We start from the raw sequence: 22,451 nt of genomic DNA, 5'->3' as shown, positions 1-22,451 counted from the left end.
TAAAAGCTTATTTCTCTCAAATTTTGGGCACAAATTTGTTTACATCCCTGTTAGTGAGCATTTCTCCTTTGCCAAGATAATCCATCCACCTGACAGGTGTGGCATATCAAGAAGCTGATTAAACAGCATGATCATTACACAGGTGCACCTTGTACTTGGGACAATAAAAGGCCACTTTAAAATGTGCAGTTTTGTCACACAACACAATACCACAGATGTCTCAAGTTTTGAGGGAGTGTGCAATTGGCCTGCTGACTGCACGAATGTCCACCAGAGCTGATGCCAGAGAATGAAATGTTCATTTCTCTACCATAAGCTGCCTCCAACGTCGTTTTAGAGAATTTGGCAGTACGTCCAACTGGCCTCACAACCACAGACCACGTGTAACCACGCCAGTCCAGGACCTCCACATCTGGCTTCTTCACCTGCAGGTGCTGAGGATTATTTCTGTCTGTAAAAAGCCCTTTTGTGGGGAAAAACTAATTCTGATTGGCTGGGCCTGGCTCCCCAGTGGGTGGGCCTGGCTGCCAAGTGGGTGGGCCAAAGCCCTCCAAGGCCCACCCATGGCTGCACCCCTGTCCAGTCATGTGAAATCCATAGATTAGGGCCTAATGAATTCATTTCAATTGACTGATTTCCTTTTATGAACTGTAATTCAGTAAAATCTTTTAAATTGTTGGATGTTGCATTTATATTTGTGTTCAGTATAATTATACACCACTCATAGGAAACCATTAAATCAATCCAAAGATGGCTTTGCCCATTCATTATTTTTCTATCAATGGTTCTACCATGAGAGCGCTAAAAGTAGGGTGAAGCTGCTGATCCTGGGTCAGTTAAACATTTTCCCCACTAAAGGTTAAGATTAGGATTGGGGGAGGGTAAGCTGATCTTCATCCCGGAGCATATAGCTAGCTACCTGTAGGACGCGCCAGCGCTGCTGGAGCTGCCTGACATCAGTGAATACTTCGGTCGTTTCCGGGTCGTCCCCCAAACGCTCAGCCGAGCCTTGTAGGGCCCTCTGAAGGTTGTCAACCTCCTCCCTGATTCGCTGGTCTCGTCGGGCTACCTGCTCCTCTGCCTGTAGTTGAGCCAGCCAGCTGACGCCCCTCTCCAACTCCTCCTTCTGGTCCTGGAGATCTTTGACTTCTTGAGACAGAGCGGCCTGACCCTTGGTGGTGCAGCTGGCAAGCAGAATGTCCTTAAGAGACTCGAGCTCCACAAAATATTTCTCCATGTGGCCCATGGCCTCCTGCAAAGCCTACTGGGACAGACAGATTTTTGTTGTTGTTGTTTCTTCAGAATATCTCTTACAGTTGAAAATGCAATTAAAACATATTTCTGAAAGGATGAGTTTATATGAGGATGTGTGTGAGTGTGTGTGTGTGTGTGTGTGTGTGTAGTGTGGTGTGGTGTGTGCACACTAATACATCTCACCTCCACAGCCCCTGTATCAGTCTCCAGGACACTAGGGTCTCTGGGCTGGGACTCAATACCCAGCATCCGTTCCTGCAGTGAGTTCAAGGTGTGCCGGCAGTCCTGCAACAGCTGGCCACAGCGATCCTCATTACGGACGCCTCCCTCACGACTCACACACATTCCCTAAAAATTATGATCATTCAAAAAAGCAAGAAACTTCATACAGTTTTTGTAATTGTAATTGTTGAATTACATCTCAGTGTTATTCATCTCAGTGGCTCAGATACTGTAGGAATTCTACCATGAATCAACAGGAAAACATTTTTAATCCAACCAGTAATTCCCCCTTTGACTTCAGAAATCTTGTTTATTATAATATTTTTTAACATAGCCTACTCACATGGAGCTTTTTGACCAAGGCGGGTTGGCAATCCTCTAGTGTAGCCCAGGAAGGGTCCTCCCAATTGGGGTCCTTGGTGCGCTGGGCTAGCTCCTTCCTCTGGGCCCCCAAGGCAGAGAAGGCCGGCCCCAAGGCTGTGGCCTGGTCCAGTAGTGCCCGGGCCTGTTGGGCAGCCTTCCTGTGTTGAGCCAGGCCGGGCCAGGGAAAGAACATGGAGAGCTGGGTAGTCTGGTGCTGGAGCTGGTCTACTCTGGACCGGGCCTGCTGCCTCTGGACCAGAAGAGAGGAGGAGAGCTCGGGCTCACCCTGCAGGAGACTGAGAGTGAAAAAAGACAGAGACAAATAGAGATGCCTTTCATGGACACTAACAAATCTACATCAAAAAGGCTGTATGTATTTTACATTTTAGTCATTTAGCAGATGCTCTTATCCAGAGCGATTTACAGTTAGTGAGTGCATACATTTTCATACTGGCCCACCGTGGGAAACGAACCCACAACCCTGGCGTTGCAAGCGCCATGCTCTACCAACTGAGCTACAGGGGACTGTATCAACTTCATCTCTATGTTGATAATTGTGCTTGAGTGCAGAAGCTTTTTTAACAACCAAATCTTGAGAGCTGTGTGCGTAAAAAATATTGCATCGATGTCAATAGGAAATGTGTCTAAGCTTGCTAGCTGGGAACTATGGCACCTACAAATTACCTACTTTATTCCACCTTGTTGTAATGCTTTGTGTCTTTATCTAAATTTGTACTAAGTAAGTTAACTTTGGACAAGTAAGCCTTGTCCGAGCCAGAACAGCCCATAGGTGCAGGAGCATGAGGCAGCTTGAAGTAGAAGTACACCCACTGGACAGGAAACTAATCTGTAACAGGACCTTAGTCCGAAAAAGCATGTTTAGCTTTAAACAACAGATCAAAAATATATTGTATCACAGCGCCTCTCTTCTTTCAAGATCAAATTTAACTGTACTGTATACAACAATATGAATCTATATAAATAGTGTGTAAATAGTATTTTTGTTGTCTTTCCTATATATAACTCTTATTTGTTTTATTTAACGTAACCTTCTTGTCTATAACTGTTCTGTACTTTGTGTGTGGACCCCAGGAAGAGTTGCAGCTGCATGTGCAGTAGCTAATGGGGATCAGAATAAACTAAACTCCTCAATCCATGTCCTTAATGTTGAGTGCCAAGCTGAGAGGCATCTGTTTCCATTTTTAGTCTTTGGTATGATTCGACAGGGGATCAAACCCCCAACCTTCCAATCTTAGGGCAGACACTCTAACCATAAGGTCAGAGTTGGTATCTAACTTTGACTATAACATTATTGTGGAACAATATTGTCAGCAAAATTGTACGTAGAGTTTCAGTTATTCGAAGGGAAAGATGTGTATATTGTTTTGTGTTTCATTGTCGCAATAAAAATATCAAATTTGTCTTGAAATGAGAAAGCATCCAATAGATGCATTGACACTGCCATCTAGTGTTACATAATGCCACACACCATACAATATTCCACAACATTCTAAACTTCAAAGATGAGCAGAAAAGGTTTGTGTTGTTTTTGATAATTATTTACTGTGTAATTCTGTAATTTAATTTAATTCAGGTCAGATTGCTTGGAAAGACAGCACTCTGCAGTAAGGATGATGTCACAGTGATATTGTGATGTCACCGGTAGGTTCTTAGAACTTTTGTCAAAGATCATCACATACTTGTTGGTCATTATAAAAGCTTGCCTGCTTGGTGAGACTTAAAACGAAAACAAAATGGATATACTCAACTGCTGAGAATTCTTCACAAGAATGATTCCTGTCATACATTTGCATAAAGTGGATTGCCCAGGTAAGGTTATTTTCATATTTTCAATTGAGTAGAATCTTGTTAACTTAAAATTAAACTATGACTGGATTTTAATCTAGAAAAGTGGAAGTGACTACCTGTGAGGGGGAGTCTACTAGGGAGTAGTGGTGGCCTAGCAGTAGTAGGCTAGTAGCAGTAATAGTTAGTAGTAGTAATAGTTAGTAGTAGTAGTAGTAGTAGTAGTAGCGGCAGCAGCAATAGTAATAGTACTAGTAGTAGTTTGATAGTAGTAGTAGTAGTGTTGGCCTAGTAGTAGTAGTAGTAGTAGTAGTAACAGCAGCAGCAGCAGTAGTAGTAGCAATAGTGGTGGCCTAGTAGTAGTAGTAGTAGTAGTAGTAGTAGTAGGCTTTTACAGTACCCCAAACCATTCTGTGATTCACGTAAACTATTGTGTTAAACTAAAAGCAAGAAGAGTATGGTCTTTATTTGATAAAAGTGTTGAAGGATGATCTCTTTGTATAGGTCTTGTTGTTTTTAGCTTTGTCTTAAAATGTTTCGCTTTGCTTTGTAACCTTCACGTATTCAACACAATTTGTAATTGTAGATACAGTTTTTCTAGGCCTATAATTATGCTCTCCTCATTCGTAGTTTTCATGGGTGATGTCATAAACAGTGAGAGGAGACTCTTACTATGCCAGTATTAAATATGAGTCTAATTTTTTAAAGTATAATGTAAAAAAATAAGTAAAGGTTGTAACATATCAGTAGCCTTCTTCTGCTACATGCAATCTAATCCATCAGTTGATAATATTATGTTGTCTTTCATTTGCCGCCATGTTATCGAAGCTTTTCAAATCTTTCACTATAAACCAGCATCATTTTACATCAGGTTGACTGTCCTAGTACGAACGTACTAGTTTCTTTGTAAAATATTGCATATATTCACAACATTGTACATTTTTGTAAGCAAAAACTAGCTTTGGCCAATACATTCATCCTAACTATAGTTCATTCTGTTCTATGTTTGCAGGATGCAGGCCTGATCTAACATGGCTTCAAAAAGTTACATCACAGAACCTTGGTTCAGCTCCATTCTGTGATCAGTATACTAGAAAACATGGCCCTTGCTGCAATCATTCTACTGGACCTTTATTGAGCAAGCCAGGGTGCAGTGCATCAATTGACCTAACACCACAGGGGCAGCCAATGAGTGATGCCCCTGTGATGAGAACACTTCCAGGGCTTGCGGCCGGAGCTACTGGGCTGACCTACACCAAAAACCAGCCCACTACTGATCCCTGGTATTTCGAGGGCCATGAAGAAGAGGACAGTCTCTCTCCTGCTTCAGTGTACATGGACTGCCTTGAGGACCTTAGCCCATCTCCCTCAGCAGGATCCCCTCAAGCCGACTCTCCCCCAGACTCTCCTGCTTTATTTATCATAGAAAGTGATGAGGGGGAGCAGTTCTCGGAACTCAGTCTCTCTCCATTTCCAGTGTTCCTTGAGTGTGAGCAGTGCAACGACTATAGCTGTTCTCTTTTAGGAGAAAGGATTGAGACATCTCCAGAACCTGGGGGCAAAATTAAATCATCTTCTGAAAAATGGCAAGAGATCGAGAAAGTTCCAGAGTGCATGGAAAAGATTGAGCTGTCTCCTAACTCTGGGCAAATATCTGACGTTTCCCCTGAGCCAGAACCACAAATCGAATTGTCCAGTGAGCATGAGACCTTAAAAGGGCCATCTAACCTCTGGCAGGAGATTGAGTCAGCTTGTGAACCATTGCAAATGATTGAGCAGTCTCCTGAGCACAAACAAGAAGTTGAGTTGTTTGAGGAGCCCCTGCAATGGAATGAGCAAAGCAAAGAGCCTCAGGAAGTGCTCCAGTTGACTCTGCCACCAAAGCAAACAGTTGAGCAGTGCCTTCAAGACATTGAGCTGCCTCATAAATCCATGCTTGGGAATTATCCATATCCAAATTCTGGTCAAGAATTGGAAGTGTCAACTGAGCCCGAACAACAGATTGAGTTTTTTTCAAAACCCCACCAAAGAACTGAAATGTCATCTGGACCTATGATTGGCTTATCTCCTGAGCACAAATCAGCGGTTGAACCACCACTTGAGCATATAATATCTTCCACTGAAACACAGCAGATTGATATGCCCAATGATCTCCAGCAAATAACTGTGCCATCCCCAGAACCTGACACAGTGTCCAAGGCTCCTACTGAGCCCTGGCCAGAGACTGAATCATCCTTTGGTCCATGGCAAGACATTGAACCATTTGCTGAGTGCAAACAAGGGACTGAGGTGTCACCAAACTCCTGGCAAATATTGAAAGTTTCTGAAGTACCCCAGCCCAAACAACTGACTGAATTATCCACAAAGAAACAAAGAGAGTTTAAGCTTCCTTCTGAACCCATGGAAAGGAATGAGGTGTGTACAGAGCAGAGGCTAGGGCCATCAATGGAGACTCAGGGAGTGTTTAAGGTACTTATGCCACTAAGACAAAGGGCTAAGTGGTCGTCTGGTTGCATGCAACTGATCCAACTGTCTGTAGAGCCCATGGAAGGTATTGATCTTCCTCCAAACAATGTGCAAGTGTTTGAAGCTTTTTCTGGGCCCAAACAAAACATTGAGGTTTCTTCTAAAACACACCAAGGGACTGAGTTGTCCCACGGACACAGGCAAGGGATTTACTTATCTCCTGAGCACGAGCATGGTATTGAGCCAGGACAAGATCCTCAAAGAGTGTTCAGGCTACCTCCTGAACCCATGCGAAGAAATGAGTTGTGCCAAGAAGCTGAATCGAATACAGACTCCTGGCAAGTGTTTACAGTGTCCAGTGAGTCCAATCAAGAGATTGAGACAGCCAAAGACCTTCAAGAAGTGTTCAAGCGACTTACCACACACGGGCAAAGAACTGAGCAGCCATATGGATGCATGCAAGGGTTCGAACTGTCCTCTGAATCCACACACACGATCGACCCATTACCTAACTCTGGGCAATTGTTTGAAAAGTCCACAGAGGACGAAGACATTGACATTTCTTCTAAACTTCACCAAGGGAATGAGTTGTCCCGAAAATACAGGCAAGGAATTGAGTCATCTCCTGAACATGAGCAAGGCATTGAGACATCTTTTGGGACTAAGCTTTCTATTGAATCTCAAGAATGGACGGAACAATCTCCAAATTCCTGGCAAATAAATGCAATGTCAGACGAATCCCAACAAACCAAACTGTCCACAGAGGAAGAGTCTACGCTGCTTCCTGAACTAAAGCAAATTAATGAAAAGTGTCCTAAGCTCAAGCAAGAAGTAGAATTGACCCCTGACTCCTTGCAGGTATTTGAGGTGTCCAATGAACTCATGAAACAGACTGAATCAACCACTGAGTCTCATGGGGTGTTCAAGGTTCCTCTACCACCAAAACGATGGGTTAGGAGGTTTCCAGGGTACATTCAAGGGAGTGAGCTGTCTCATGAGTCCATGCAAATAATTGATTCCTTTGCAAACTCTGGGCAAATATGGAATATGTCCACTGAACCCAAACAACAAATTCAAGTGTCTACTAGACTCAACCAAGGGACTGAGAGCTCCACTGAGCCACATGAATGGATTGAGCGTTCTCCTATCTGCTGCCAAATATTTGAAATGTCCAATGAATGTCAACAAATGACTAAATCCTCCACAGAGACTGAGGAAAAGTTTAAGCTGCCTCCTGAACTCAAGCAAAACACGGAGCTGTCTTCTAAGCACAAGCAAGGATATGAATTGACACCTGACTCTTGGCAAGTGTTTCAGGTTTTCAATGAGTCCCAGGAACGGCTTGAGCCAGCCAAAGAGTCTCAAGGAGTGTTCAAGATACCTCTGCCACCAAGGAAAAGGGTTGAGCGATCTCAAAAGTGCATGCAAGGAATTGATCCCTCTGGCCAAGTGTTTAAGGGCTCTGCTGAGCCCCAACAGCAGATTGAGGTGTCTTCTCAACCCCACCAAGGGACCAAGTTGTCCCCTAAACCCAGGCAAGAGACTGAGCATGAGGACATGATTGAGCAATCTCTTGAGTCCAGGCACAGGACTGAGATTTCTATTGAGCCTCAAACATGGAACTTCCTAGAAAAGCTTGATGTGTCCACCGAGCCACAACAACTGACTCTGGGAGAGTTTAAGCTGCTATCCACACTCAGGCAAAAGACTGGGAGGTCTTCTGTGTGCATGAAAGGGTTTGAAGTGACTTCTGATTCTAAGCAAGATACTGAGCTTTTTGAAACCCAGCAACAGATTGAGATAGGTCTTGAGCTACAGAAAATAACTGAAATGTACCATAGTTTAAAGTGTCAAGCAGAGCCATCCCTGGAATCCTCGCTACAGACCAGGCCATCTCCAATGTCTGGGCAAGTGTTGGAGGTGTTCCCTGAGCACTCTACCGAACCCACTTCTGAATCCCTGCAGGGAAATGAATTATCATGTGACAGCATTCAAGGAATTGATCCAGCCAATGAGCCCATGAAAGGAATAGGGTTCTCTCTTGAGTTCCAACAAATGAGTGACAACACTGTCTCAGAGCAACCCCTCCACAGCCCCACCCCCTTCTTTTGACTTTTCGTCCTCTCCTCCACCACCTATGTTCTTCTGTGATGTAAAATCATATAACAATTTAAGACCCATGCCATCCAGCCCTCCGCAGGATGATGATTTTGATGAGGCAGAATCTTATGGCACCTCATGGAGTCCAGAGTTTATGGCAAGTGAACAACCTGAGCTGGCAGAAGAAGATTCCCATATATCCTTACAGAGTCATGAGCCAATGCAAAGGGTCAAGAGATTGACCCCATACCCATACACTAGACCAAGACCCATTGAGGACCATGAGAATGAGGATAGAGACAGTATTCTAAATAATGTCAACCCGGCAGACATACCTGACACATCTGGAGGAAGTAGAAACCTGCCTGAGATTTTAGAGTTAGAAGCTGAAGATGCAGATGATGAGTCTGATAACAAGGACAAGGAAGAGGGCTTCTGCTGTAATGGCAGAACCCAAAGCCCCCAACTAGAAAGTCCATTGGCTGGCACATCTGGGAATACAGGATCACCCAGGCACCAGGCACCAGGTCTTCAACATGCAAAAACAAGTAAGTCAAAGCAAGTTTCTTTCGGAAATGTCAAAATTCACGGCAAGCTTGTCAAGTCAACCACCCATACCTCTTATGAGCACAAGCCTAAGGTTGCTCAAGGTAGAAAGCGTTCCAGAAAATCAAGCCGTGAGGAGATCGGTGACGAGATAGAAATGTCTCTCAGAAGGAGCACTGTGGCCCGCCGCACCAGTACGATTTTTTCCCACTCTCAGACACCTAAGCCTTGTGGCATTGTGTCAAGACGCCAAAGCGATTATGGTGAAGAGGATGAGAACTGCTGTAGCCGGAGTTCTAAGAGCCAAAGGCTTGACAACCCCTCTCTAATGATTCTATATTCAGGTGAGGGTGTACCTTCTTATTTGCTAGATTTCCTTCCAACCCCTGGCAGACTAAGTCCTACTCTTGAGGGTAGTGCTAGGATGAGCTCTTCCAGCCATGCCCTGGGCCAACAGGGTCCCTCACTCACAAGGAACAGAAGTGGAATGACGATGAGGGCAACACTGAACCCCCCAGCAGAGTCAGAGACCGACAGAACAGAAGAAGAGAGAGTCAAACAGGACAACCGCCCCGGAGGACAATGACTGATGCATAGCATCCTCCTCAACCCACCCCCCATCTTATCTTCTATTCTTGCTTTTACTCACTATTCTTGAACAATAAACAAATTCAGCATCATAATTGAGCCTATATTGTAGTCATTTTACAGTGCTATTGTGGAAGACAATATGACAATTTGTGGCATGGATCTGGAGTGTGTTTGTGCTTAATAGAGTAAGAGAGAGTGAGAGTGAGAGAAGAAAACTGCATGTACAAGTCAACTTTAAATAACTCAGAGGTAGTTAGTTACATTTGCCAAGACCCACCCTTAGTTTACAGTTTACACTGTTGGTGGAAACAGAGACTGAGGAGTACACCTTTAACTATTCACAATCATTCCATCGATACTTTCCTACTATCAACTAATTACACAGAGGTCATGCCTTTCTGACAGAAACCTCAAAAATCATAGAAATTGATTAGTGTCTCGAGTCTCATTCGTTCACCCACCTGTGGTGTTGGTCTGCAGACTGCAGTATGGCTCCCCACTGCACCTCTGTGTAACTGACGGTCTGCATGACGTCCAGTTTCAGACTCTCACCCAGGCCCGGCCTGTGGGCCAGCCTTTGGCCTGCTTCCTTCAGCTCCTCCATACGAGACTCTCCCTCTGCCTTGGCACTCAACACGCTCTGCCAGACACAACAGAGGTAGCAAGAGACAAAGGTTTCATGTTTAAAGGTAAAATCTGTGACTTTAATTTCAGGTAATTTCCTTTTTTTGTGATTGGCTCTTGGTAAATGTATTGTTTTATGTGCTATTAGAGGATATCTGCACCACCACCAAATAACCCCCAGGCGGAGTTTGGAGTAAGCCCGTAGACAGGTTCTTACCTGTGCAGCCTGTAGTCTCTGCTCAGCCTGGCTGTGTGTGCATGGGGCTCCAGTGGCCAGAGAGTCAGCCTGCTGTTGCAAGACTCTAACCCAGGCTTGGGTGTCCTGGGCCAGAGTCTGGAAGGCCTGGGTGTGGCTGGTCAGAGAGCTCTGGTTCTCCTTGGAGGAAAGCAGATGGGTGCGGAGGCTGTGGTAGCGCTCTAGAAGTTTCTCACTCTCTTTTAGTAGGGGGGAATGCTTTAGGGTGCTCCCATGCAAGGATGTTATGCGTCTACTGAGGGCCTCTGTGTGCTTACTACATTTGGGGGAGGAGAGACAGATGAGTTAAAACCATCACCATGACCTTTATGTCCATCATCATCATTTTTGCAAATGTCATCATTGTAGTTAATGCAATTTTAGATTATGTGACCTGTGTTCGACTACATCCTCCTGCAAGTGGCTAAGCTCCTCCCCTTTCTCCACCTTCAGCACTGCAGCTTGCAACCACTCTTGCAGACGGGCACACTCCTCCTGCAGACTACCACACAAACACACACACGTTAGTAAAAACACTACTGCAAGTAAATCATAACTAATGTTATTTGCATACCATAAAATAAAGTGCAACCAAAACCACACTAAAAATCACAGATGATGGATTTTGGAGTACATGTGGGGGAACATGGAATCTGATAGTATGCAACACATTATACACCCAAGATGGACTAATATCTGAATAGATATACGTGTAACTATCAATAGGTATGCTTGTGACAGCCAGTACCTGTGCAGGGCCTTGATATCCCTCTGGGCCTGCACCCTCATTTCACTGAGGCGCTGACGGGCTGCGCAGACGAGCTCATGCAGCCGGACACCATCTGCAGCTAGGCTCTGCAAGCTCTGTGGGCTGGCCACAGAGGTCATGAGGTGCAGCTCCTCCAGGAGGCCCTCCGCCTGCTTTCCCCATGTCTGAAGCTGTGCAGACAGCTCCTGCACATGAAAGCAGGTTTTTGAGCAATGAGTACCAAGGCTAGTGGCAGGAGGAGAATAATGTTATGGAAAGCAATGTTTTTTAACACTGGGAACAAATTTTGCATCCGTTTAGGATTATTTTAGACACTAATAAGAACATATGATAGGTTCAAGGGAATCTACTGATCATTATAATCAATTTTTGTTTCATTATATTCAATCAATCAGTGACTCAATCAATCAATGATGCTCAGGAGCATAGTTCTTAATCATGCCTCACCTGAACCAAAGAAACTAAGGGTACCCTCTGAAATGGGGATATGGGTCAAACATAAGAGATACCATATGGGAAAATATTGACCCTCACCTGAATCTGTGTGAGGAGCTTTGGGCCCTCGGCAGCACTGAGCGTGTCCAGTGAGTCCTGGATGCCCTGAAGAGAGGAGTGACACTCTGCCATCTTGGCTGCCACTTGTCCCTTGGCCACCACCAGGTGCCTGTAGACGTCCCCGAGGTCGGAGAAGAGCTCCTTCACCTGCTCCATCTTCTTCCTCAGCTGGGTCTCGATCACCTGGGTGAGGAAGAGGAAGTGGAAGAGTTGGTCACTGCTGAGCATCATTTGGAAAATTTAACAAAATACATTTCATTAAATTGTTCTCTAAATTGTGTCTCTGAGAGAGAATTACTTTCTACTTTGTAAACGAGCACTCATTCTCAAGTATTGATAAATAATTTCATTGAAGTATTGAACAAGGATACATTTTGGAGAAACGCAAAGACCTGTGCAGGCCAACCCAGTGCCATATAGACTTATTCAGACCAACTCAGGCAATCTCAGACCCACACAGGCTATCTCAGGCCCATTCAGGCTATCCCAGAACAACAGAGGCTATACCACTCCCAGAGGCTATACCACTCACACAGGCTGTCTTAGACTCACACAGGCTGTCTTAGACTCACACAGGCTATCCCAGACCCATCCAGGCCCATTTAGGCCTTTGCAGGCCCCTAGGATCACCCAGACCTACCCTGGCCCACACAAACCTGTTTATCCAATATGGAGTTAGTGCCAAGAGAAATAATTTAGCATTTGTATCCAGAAATTTAATTTAATATAACTAATATCACTCCATATTTTCAGATCCACTCAAGTCCCACTCCCAGCAGGCCTACCTCTCAGGCCCACTCACCTGCAGCTCCAGTGGGGGCTCCTTGCTCTGCAACAAGACCTGGATCTCAGAGGCCCTCCTGTGAAAGCGCCCCATACTCTCCTCCTGGACCTGGATCTCGTCCTACAGTAAGAACACAACATGGGTTCATGATCAAGGTTGGGGCCCAATCCATTTCAATTTCAATATATTCAGGGAATTAGTTGAAATCCCAATTAAAAAACTGGAGAGAAAAAAGTCATCATTGAGATAAGGAAATACATAGCACTCTTGGAATCTTTAACTGGAATCAACAGGCAGACAGACAGACCATCACGATTCCCCTTTCAGAGTGAAAGGACTTGAGTTGCCAGAGGGCTTTATGTTACCTGCATGGCTGTGACCTCTTGTTCGCTGTGGAAGGGGTGTGACTGCACCAAGCAGGCCATTTTGTGGCCGGTCCAGCTCTCCACCTCCCCGCCCAGCTGCAGCAGCCCATCCCACAGGTCCAGCCCCATGCGCAGGTTGTCCAGGTGAGTGTCCGTCCTCTCTGTCACCTGGGAATATCACAGCTCTCAGGCTTGACGTTCTAGGCAATAGTCCATTCAGGGTACACATTTATTTGAGTACCTACCCTATGAGTCTTGGCTTGCGTTCGGTAGACCAGAGCAAACATTTTGACCCAAAGGGTTAGTACATTTCACATTTTAGTCATTTAGCAGACGCTCTTATCCAGAGCAACTTACAGTTAGTGAGTGCATACATTATTTTTATTTTTTTCACACTGTCCCCCCGTGGGAATCGAACCCACAACCCTGGCGTTGGAAACGCCATGCTCTACCAACTGAGCTACATCCCTGCCGGCCATTCCTTCCCCTACCCTGGGCCAATTGCACGCCGCCCCATGGGTCTCCTGGTCGCGGCCGGCTACGACAGAGCCTGGATTCGAACCAGGATTCGAACCAGGATCTCTAGTGGCACAGCCTTAGACCTCTGCGCCACTCGGGAGACACAGTACTAGTGCATTTGGGTAAAAACTGTTATTACACTACCCTAAAGTGACAAAATAGGAGAGCCAAAGTCCTGTGAAAAATTTGACACAAATTGAAAACATGTCTTTCTGCTGAGGCATTATAGGGCCCCCTGTGGTGTAACTACTTGTACTTGTATTGGTCTCTGGCAGGGGGGTGAGAACTCACATCTAGCCAGTTGTCCATCAGGGTGTCAGCCTCGCTCTCAAACGGAGTGTCAGGGCAGTCAGGGATCTGGCGCAGCTGAGACTGCAGCTGCTTGCAGAAGCCGCGCATCTCCTCCACTTCCTCCCCGAGACCACTCAACTCTGCCTTGGTGCTGTGGACCTGGTAAATATACACGCACATGCACACACAAACACATATAAATACAAACAAAGGCACACAAAAAAATTAAAGTATGAAAAATAAATACACAAAAAAACATTACCAGGTGAAGAGATACAGTATTATGTACGTATGAAAGCACATTTGAGGGAAAATGTTATGATCTTATGCTGCCATCGTGTGGTGGGAAAAAAATTGATCATTATGGTTGTGGTTTTGTTATCTGTTGCATTGTTCTTGTGGTTGTGGCTGTTGTTGTTGTTGTTGCTGTTATTGTTATTGTTGTCATTACTATACGTTCTAGCTCTTTACCTTAATAAGGAGCCTCTGTAGGTTGTCTTTGCCCATGTACGAGGCCTGTTCACTGATGGTGCGCTCGGCCCTCTGTAAGGTGCTGCTTAGACGACCGCGTACCATTTGGAACCTCTTCAGTAATTCTGTTAGACCTCCACAATGACCCAGCCTGTGCAATGCACACACAAGGAGTGATCACAAACAGCACAGTCACACACAGCAGTGTCACACACAGCAGTGTCACAAAAAGAATGATCACACACATAACATAGTCATACAAAGGATGATCACACACAGCGCGGTCACACACACACACAGCAGTCACACGTAGAGATTCATACATGTTCAAATTCAACTGTTAACTGATATCGACTCAGCACAATCACACACTCGGTCACATCCACAGTGTGGTCACACACATAGAGCACTTGACCTCCATTTTAACCTCACTCTGTCTTTTCCCTCCTCTCTTCTCCATTTGTCTCTTATTTTTTGCTCCTCTCCCTCATCTCTCCTCTACTCCTCTTTTCTTACCTCAGTAATGCCTCTGTTGGTCTGCTCCTCCTCCTCTCCCCTCCTTCTTTCGGCCTTAAGCCCTTCCCCCTGTTCCTGTACCTTCTTTCTTCTTTTCCCCCTCTATGGTGTCCCCTCTTTTTTGGGGCAGTATCCTCCTCCGCAATGACCCTGTCACTCCACCTCTCCTTCACCTCTCCTCTTCCTCTCTTACCCCTCAGTAATGGTTCTGTTGGACACCTCCCTCCTATCTTTTCACTCCTCCACTCCATTATTTCAACTCTCCTCTCTTCTTCCTGTCTTACCTCTCTGTAATGGCTCTATGGGTCTCCTCCCACAATGTCTCCAGCTCCTGTGTGGCTCTGCCGCTTTTGGGGCTGGGGGTCGTCTGCGCAGCCAAGCAGTCTGCAGTCTCTAGACTCTGCAGCTCAGAGCGCAGCGCAGCCAGACGCCCCTCCAGGTCTGCCAATGCACGCATCCTGAGGAGGAGGAGGAGGAAGACAGGGAGAAAGAGCGTGTTTGCTCATCCACAAGTGCTACAGAGAGGGTGTGTATGTGTGTGTGTGTGTGTGTGTGTGTGTGTGTGAGCATGTTTGTCACACACCTGTGCTGCACTGCAGTGAGTGTCGGCTCCTTCAGTCCCTGCTGCTCCACTGCCCTCTGAATCTCCCTCAGGACCGCCAGTAGGGCCATCCTCCTCTGGCCTGGACTCCTCTTCTCCTCCCCCTCTTTCCCTTCCACCTGGCCCTTCCTCCTATGGCCCGATGATTCTTCCTCTTCCCTCCTTCTTTGGGCCTTCTGCATGTCAGGCCCCTCCCCTTTAAGGCTTAGCTCCTCCTCCTCCTCCTGCTTCTGTCCGCTCCCAATTCCTCTTCCGGCCAACTCGAGGTCTGCCTCATCCAGTCGCTGTGACAATGCTGCCACTGTGTCACGACAAGTCGCAGCAGCTCCTTCCATCGTCAACGCCATTCCGGCCACCTCCAGTAGACCATCCACGCTCCCGGCTTCTTCCCCAGCCTTCCTCACACTCTGCCGGATAGACAGCAGCCCGGAATGCCTGCCTCGGGCCCGGGTCGTACCATCTCCATTTTGCCAGTGGTCCAAGGGAACAAGCGCAGCCTGTATCCCAGCGTTGGCCTCTCGTATCTTGGCTAGAAAGCGATCGAGGGCCCCGGCGGCCGAGCTTACCCTCTTCAGTGTCTGTCTGAGTTGGTGGAGGCGGTGGCTGCAGCCCAGGAGGGCGTGGCAGAGGGGCGGGGGCATAGAGGGGTCTAGGGCCTCCCCCTCGGAGGTCTGCCCTGACACGCACATCAGCTCTGCATGGAGCCGCTGGTCCATTTCCTGGGGGATAAGAAGACAGTAGACACTTAAAGGCCCAGTCTTTGATCTTGATTAAATTACCCATTGATTCTTGAAGAATATCACTTATTAACGGCTCATGAGCTTAGTGTGTGTGTGTGTTGAACAAAATACATACAACTCATCAACTGCTGTGTGTCAAGTCAAGTGATGTGTGGACACTGACGTGTACAGTATACCTTAAAGTCCGCCACAGTCCAGGGATCAGTCAGGGCATAGGCTGAGATGGCTATGGGCTGCCTGGTGATGCGGTCGAGCTGGTCTGAGATCAGTGATATCTGAGAGTCTGCTGATTCCATCAGCTCCACAGTGGTGTCCAGAGAAGCCATTCTGAGAGAGAAACACAAGCCATTTCATTTCACACACGCACACATACATGTATGCATACACAAACACAAACACATGCACACACACACACACACACAAATGCAGGAGTAACTACCAAGTATTTAATAGGAAATTATGTGGTAACAATGGGTAATTTGCACTAAAGGAAATTCAACACAATTGGTCCCTATGTGTGTTCGCATCTTTTGAAATTCGGAAGGGAAGGGGACATTTTGCCCATGCTTTGGCTGAGAGTTCCTGTATAGGGGGGTGAAGACTTCGCTAGTCTCGTTAATATCTTTTATCATACGTCTCCCCCAAATGTACTTTTTCAAATAAATCAAATGAACTTGAAAGTGAAACTGGACCTTGTCTGCAGGCAGATCTGCTGGCCTCTCCACTGCTGAACGAGCTCGGACCCTTCACTGTACCCCTCCAGTCCACCTCCCTCTGCACTCTGCTGCTGGGACACCTGGGAGGACTGCAGCTCAAACTCAAACCAGAGCACCTCAGTCTCCTGCTTAAGAGCCTGCCGACACATACACACACACACAGACATTTTTGAAACGCACACACGCACATTTTTAAAACACACACACATTTTTAAACTGACTGAAATGGGGAGGTACTACTTGAACGTGTGCAATAAGATATTCACATTTTCCAATTCCGCTGCAATTTTTGTTTTAAACAGTGTGTCCTACTGAACACAACTGTGGCGGGAAGGCAGCTGAGACCATATAAATGATCTGTGTCACCCATGAGTGTTCTAGTCCAATTGGTATGAGCCTGGGCTTTGTCCCTTCTAGTAGTTCTATTTCTATTTAATGTATTTTTTTTAATCTTGTGTAAGCTGCAAAGCTATTCAATGTTCCTGCATAGTAAACTGCCAAAGTGCATCATTGTGGCGCGTGTATTTATATACGTGTGAATAAACCATTCTATGGCTGAGACTGACCTGTAGCTCCTTGAGGTGGCTGTGCAGGGCAGAGGTGGTGACTGGCTCGGGCTGAAACTCTCTCTCCAGACTCTGTCTGTTTCTCTGGAGCTGGGAATGGAAGGCTGAATGGGAAGCTCTGTACCTGAATAGTCAAGGTTCAACTTTTTTATTAGTTACATTTTTTAAAGAAACATGAAATTTGTTTCCACAGTGCAAAGAAATTTAAGACAGGAATTATACACGTAAAAAGAACCAGCAAAAATATATCAAATATAAAAAGTTGTTCAATTGATTCAGTGCAGTCATTTAATAACAACACATTTGATCTATGAGCATCTTTCAAAACAACCACTGAACATGAAAACTGGAGGTGAGAATAAAGCATCACTCACATTAGCAACTTTCTCCTGCATTAAACAAAACTATCAAAACTATCAAATGTCAACAAGTGCGACAAGTTTTCAAATGGAGCGTTGGTTGAAACGGTTTGGTATTGTGGTCGATTGGCCATGGCAACTTGTTATTGTAGTGGTTAGCACAGTGTCTATAAACAGTTTATAGCTTTCTTATAGCATTCTATATCTATATATGAAAGTGTATATTTAACTAAACATTTTACAGTCATTCCAATCTGTTTTATGTATCCATAACTCAGCATCAACCCATGATCCAACCGTTTTTCTTTTCAGATCATCCTATCCAGGCTTACAAACAGTGTAGGCTAATGCAAAGATTTGAGCTCGCCTTGAACAAATTGAAAAGAGGCTTTAATGGAAGAGAGTTATCAGCATGCGTCGACTGTCTTTAAAAAAAACATTTGTTCACACTAGCCAACAAATTGTAGAGATGGCACCCTTACCTCTCCACCACTTCCTGCATCAACGACCCCTCTTCCTGTGGGGGGGTGGTGGCGGCGGCCGGGATGACTGTCCTTTCAGGTGCCTGCTGCTCGGTCTCCACGCTGTCACCCCTGACGATCACCTAGGAGACAGGAGAGCAGGCGTATGGTAACAGCGGGGTCAGGGGAGGCAGTAAAGACGGACAGTGGCTCTAGCACACTCTAGGATGAAGTTTCTCCCTAGGTACAGATATAGGATCAGCTTCCCCTCCCTTAATCCTTTTCTTAACCATTAGGGCGGAAAATGCAATACTGACCCAGGATCAGCGTCTAGGGGCAACTTCACCCTACACCCTCAAGCACGACCTTATCCAATTACTGGGGATTAACTCCTACAGCTGTCGCTGTCTGAAGAGGTGCCAGGAGCAGCCAACCAAGACTGCCTCTAGGTATGAGGTTCTTAGGAAGGTGTTTTAACACTTTTAAGGTGTTTTAACACTTTATTCAGACTGTAAGTAATTGAGATGAGGTGAAACAATGGGAAGGGGGAATGCAGGTGCTAAACCCAAGTCTCCGGTGGGGAGTTGTAAAGATGACACGTGCCAGGGACTGTTACCACTACACTATGGCTCTGCACAATGGCCAGCTAGCTAGCTAGTAGGCCTAGTTCTTGAAATGTCAACTGCCATTAAAATGTAACCAGAGCCATCTGAGAAGGCTAGATATATATACAGTTGAAGTCGGAAGTTTACATACACCTTAGCCAAATACATTTAAACTCAGTTTTTCACAATTCCTGACATTTAATCCTAGTAAAAATGCCCTGTTTTAGGTCAGTTAGGATCACCACTTTATTTTAAGAATGTGAAATGTCAGAATAATAGTAGAGAGAATGATTTATTTCAGCTTTTATTTCTTTCATCACATTCCCAGTGGGTCAGAAGTTAACATACAATCAATTAGTATTTGGTAGCATTGCCTTTAAATTGTTTAACTTGGGTCAAACGTTTCAGGTAGCCATCCACAAGCTTCCCACAATCAGTTGGGTGAATTTTGGCCCATTCCTCCTGACAGAGCTGGTGTAACTGAGTCAGGTTTGTAGGCCTCCTTGCTCGCACATGCTTTTTCAGTTCTGCCCACATATTTTCTATAGGATTGAGGTCAGGGCTTTGTGATGGCCACTCCAATACCTTGACTTTGTTGTCCTTAAGCCATTTTGCCACAACTTTGGAAGTATGCTTGGGGTCATTGTCCATTTGGAAGACCCATTTGCGACCAAGCTTTAATTTCCTGACTGATGTCTTGAGATGTTGCTTCAATATATCCACATCATTTTCCTTTGTCATGATGCCATCTATTTTGTGAAGTGCACCAGTCCCTCCTGCAGCAAAGCACCCCCACAGCATGATGCTGCCACCCCCGTGCTTCACGGTTGGGATCGTGTTCTTCGGCTTGCAAGCGATCCCTTTTTTCCTCCAAACATAGCAATGGTCTTTATGGCCAAACAGTTCTATTTTTGTTTCATCAGACCAGAGGACATTTCTCCAAAAAGTAAGATCTTTGTCCCCATGTGCAGTTGCAAACCGTAGTCTGGCTTTTTTATGGCGGTTTTGGAGCAGTGGCTTCTTCCTTGCTGAGCGGCCTTTCAGGTTATGTCGATATATAGGACTCGTTTTACTGCGGCTATAGATACTTTTGTACCTGTTTCTTCCAGCATCTTCACAAGGTCCTTTGCTGTTGTTCTGGGATTGATTTTCACTTTTCGCACCAAAGTACGTTCATCTCTAGGAGACAGAACGCATCTCCTTCCTGAGCGGTATGACAGCTGCGCGGTCCCATGGTGTTTATATTTGCCTTCTATTGTTTGTACAGATGAACGTGGTACCTTCAGGCATTTGGAAATTGCTCCCAAGGATGAAGCAGACTTGTGGAGTTCAAAAAAAAAAAATCTGAGGTCTTGGCTGATTTCTTTTGATTTTCCCATGATGTCAAGCAAAGAGGCACTGAGTTTGATGGTAGGCCTTGAGATACATCCACAGGTACACCTCCAATTGACTCAAATGATTTCAATTAGCCTATCAGAAGCTTTAAAGCCATGACATCATTTTCTGGAATTTTCCAAGCTGTTTAAAGGCACAGTGAACTTAGTGTATGTAAACTTCTGACCCACTGGAATTGTGATACAGTGAATTATAAGTGAAATAATCTGTCTGTAAACAATTCTTGGAAAAATTACTTGTGTCATGCACAAAGTAGATGTCCTAACCGACTTGCCAAAACTATAGTTTGTTAACAAGAAATGTGTGGAGTGGTTGAAAACTAGTTTTATTGACTCCAACCTAAGTTTATGTAAACCTCAACTGTATATATTGAACAAGCATGGGATCTGTGAAGTTATTTAATTTTTTATCTTTGAAAGACAGGGTCCTGAAAAAGGGACATTTCTTTTTTTGCTGAGTTTATATATATATATAATTTATATATAGCTATCCACACCCTTCATTGAGCCCAAGCCCACTCTCTGAGAAGACACTTTTCCAACTATTATTAAGAGCGAAACACCAGATTCAGGATACCCGAGACTAGCATCCTACCATCCTACCACTTCCAGTACCTGAGTGTGATTTGGGCCTTGTTGGTGGCTTTTCCGGACATGCATTAAATGACCCCCCTGGACTTGAAGTAGGCGGCCCTGGACATGCAATGGGCGGTCTTGGACTGGGAGTGGTTTTTCCGGGGCCTGCAGTGGGAGGCCCTTGTCTTGCGGTGGGCGGATCTTTCTCAGTTGGGTTTGGTTCTGGTCTTGCAGAGCCTGAGAATGGTGTCCAGCTTGCTTTTGTGGGAGTTCCTGGCTTTGCTTTTGTGGGCCAGCCTGCTGGCCAGTCTCGCTCAGCAGGGTGTGATCTCCAGGCTCACGCCCCCTGCTAAAGTGACACAAGAACAACAACAGGGGGTAAACCCAGGACCATCACTTAGCTAATCAAATTGCCTGGCCTCAGGAAATATAAATACATATAATTAACAGTTTGAGGTTTTACAGACAAAACAAGTAGCTAATGGTTAACTAGCCCATTAATAGTTTAACTTTATAGCTTCAAACAATGATCTAAATGAATTTAATTATTTTATCACTACTAAGATATTAAAGACATTACGGGTTATTTGCAAGTAGAATTGTTGCATAGATCGCCAGGGGCAGACCAGAAATTGGCCCGGGCATTTCTAGTACACCAGCCCATTTTTTCCCTTGAGGTCCAAATTACTAGCCAAATAATGATCATTTTGCACAAAACCCTACATTTATACCAGACCACTGGGCTAAAGATGGACCAGCCCATTTGGCATTTGCCCAAACTTCCCAATGGCCTGTCTGTTTCTGTAGAGCACCATTGAAAACTGTACTTTGTAACTGTAGCGCTATGTTTCACCTGTCCTGCGGGGGCATTGTGGCACCGTGCTGCGGTTGCGGCAGCATGCTCCCCTGCCCTCCCCCTGACTCCCTTCGCTGGACTGCAGCTCTGCTGGGTGCGCTTTCCGGGGCCAGGGTCTCACACAGGTCCCTGAGGGCCTCCACGCGCTCTGCACCTCTCAGGGACGCACCGCCCTCTGTGGGTAGACATGTCTAGAACAATAGAAATAGAATAGAATGAATCCTACAGGTACACAGGTATGTACACGGGTATGCACATGTGGGTACGCAGACCCACGAGCAACTGCGGCCCCTCATGATGAGTTCATATTTTTTGGTGGCCCCCACCCCCATCAAAGTTGTCCATCCCTGATGTAGACCAAGCTCCAGAGCCACGTTTGGAGTACAGTGAAATACAGTAGTTTGGAGAATGAGAACCCCGTTAGACTAAATGAGACTGATGTACAATCAGGGTCAACCTGTAAAAAAACAGATAGATCTCCTCCCAACCCTTCTGCTTCAAAGGTGGCCGGTGAGGGGTGGCTGGTGAGGGGAGGACAGCTCATAATAATGGCTTGAATGTAGTGAACAGAGTGGTATCAAACACATTGAAACCATGTGATCATTGATATCATTGCATTTATTCCACCAGCCACCACTAATGGAAACTAGGCCTAATTTCATGCTATCATGTTACCGTGCAACAATGCTGTGAAATATTGATTCAAAAGATGTTGCAGTACCTGTTGTCTGTACACAGGTTCAGGGTCAGTGGCATCTTGCTCAGTGTTAGTAGTGCTTATGTCACATCTCATAACAGTGGGGTTAAGGGACCGCACCCGGCTGATCTCAGACCACAAGAGTGGCAAAAAGGCAGCCATCTCTGAATGCACAGCCTGGGCGTCACAAGACACAAAACCACTGTTAGTAAGCCTAGGCATTAAATCAAATTAAATGAGCACAGAATGATAAGTAGCTCATGCAATGCATTGGTACGGTGTCCATATTAGGACTCCTTGTGACTGGCACAACTACAGCTGATGTGTGCTATCCTAATATGAACAGCATACATTTGACTTGATTATCTCCCTGCAATTGGATTTTGATAGGTTGACTAAAAAT

At 45.4% G+C, this 22,451-nt stretch overlaps 2 protein-coding genes and 1 non-coding gene across 5 annotated transcripts in view; 1 reads left to right on the top strand and 2 right to left on the bottom strand.

The window, feature by feature from the left end:
• The window catches only part of LOC121552132 (nesprin-2-like), a 236,291-nt gene that overhangs the window by 146,431 nt on the left and 67,409 nt on the right, over nucleotides 1–22,451 (bottom strand). For both annotated transcript variants that reach the window (XM_045211261.1, XM_045211262.1), the window contains 20 exons: nucleotides 21,349–21,542; nucleotides 20,535–20,844; nucleotides 17,942–18,063; nucleotides 17,101–17,224; nucleotides 16,511–16,671; nucleotides 15,995–16,145; nucleotides 15,061–15,797; nucleotides 14,762–14,935; nucleotides 13,962–14,112; nucleotides 13,491–13,649; nucleotides 12,681–12,848; nucleotides 12,334–12,435; nucleotides 11,511–11,714; nucleotides 10,956–11,161; nucleotides 10,602–10,709; nucleotides 10,190–10,484; nucleotides 9,810–9,988; nucleotides 1,820–2,135; nucleotides 1,438–1,602; nucleotides 920–1,261 (listed from right to left, as the gene is read on the bottom strand). In XM_045211261.1, the coding sequence (XP_045067196.1) occupies nucleotides 920–1,261; nucleotides 1,438–1,602; nucleotides 1,820–2,135; nucleotides 9,810–9,988; nucleotides 10,190–10,484; nucleotides 10,602–10,709; nucleotides 10,956–11,161; nucleotides 11,511–11,714; nucleotides 12,334–12,435; nucleotides 12,681–12,848; nucleotides 13,491–13,649; nucleotides 13,962–14,112; nucleotides 14,762–14,935; nucleotides 15,061–15,797; nucleotides 15,995–16,145; nucleotides 16,511–16,671; nucleotides 17,101–17,224; nucleotides 17,942–18,063; nucleotides 20,535–20,844; nucleotides 21,349–21,542 (4,368 nt within the window). The remainder of the gene's footprint in view (nucleotides 1–919; nucleotides 1,262–1,437; nucleotides 1,603–1,819; nucleotides 2,136–9,809; nucleotides 9,989–10,189; nucleotides 10,485–10,601; nucleotides 10,710–10,955; nucleotides 11,162–11,510; nucleotides 11,715–12,333; nucleotides 12,436–12,680; nucleotides 12,849–13,490; nucleotides 13,650–13,961; nucleotides 14,113–14,761; nucleotides 14,936–15,060; nucleotides 15,798–15,994; nucleotides 16,146–16,510; nucleotides 16,672–17,100; nucleotides 17,225–17,941; nucleotides 18,064–20,534; nucleotides 20,845–21,348; nucleotides 21,543–22,451) is intronic.
• LOC121552248 lies at nucleotides 3,560–9,440 on the top strand. 2 transcript variants are annotated; one of them, XM_041865011.2, is made up of 2 exons: nucleotides 3,560–3,669; nucleotides 4,658–9,440. In XM_041865011.2, the coding sequence occupies exons 1-2, from the start codon at nucleotides 3,630–3,632 to the stop codon at nucleotides 8,221–8,223; spliced, it is 3,606 nt and encodes a 1,201-aa protein (XP_041720945.2). In that variant the 5' UTR covers nucleotides 3,560–3,629; the 3' UTR covers nucleotides 8,224–9,440. Both variants share the same exon structure in this region, with proteins under 2 accessions (XP_041720945.2, XP_045067198.1).
• trnag-ucc lies at nucleotides 13,077–13,147 on the bottom strand. Its single transcript has one exon. It is a non-coding gene; the product is annotated as a tRNA-Gly (tRNA).

The sequence above is a fragment of the Coregonus clupeaformis genome, chromosome 36 (genome assembly GCF_020615455.1).
Source record: "Coregonus clupeaformis isolate EN_2021a chromosome 36, ASM2061545v1, whole genome shotgun sequence".
In the NCBI taxonomy this organism is placed as follows: Eukaryota; Metazoa; Chordata; class Actinopteri; order Salmoniformes; family Salmonidae; genus Coregonus; species Coregonus clupeaformis.
The sequence above is the reverse complement of the archived record's forward strand: the minus strand, read 5'-3'. Positions and strand labels throughout refer to the sequence as shown.

Coding starts and splice junctions, on each gene's coding strand:
- LOC121552248 (XM_041865011.2), top strand. CDS start 3,630: ATGATTCCTGTCATACATTTGCATAAAGTGGATTGCCCAG. Junction 3,670..4,657: donor GCATAAAGTGGATTGCCCAG/GTAAGGTTATTT, acceptor CTATGTTTGCAG/GATGCAGGCCTGATCTAACA.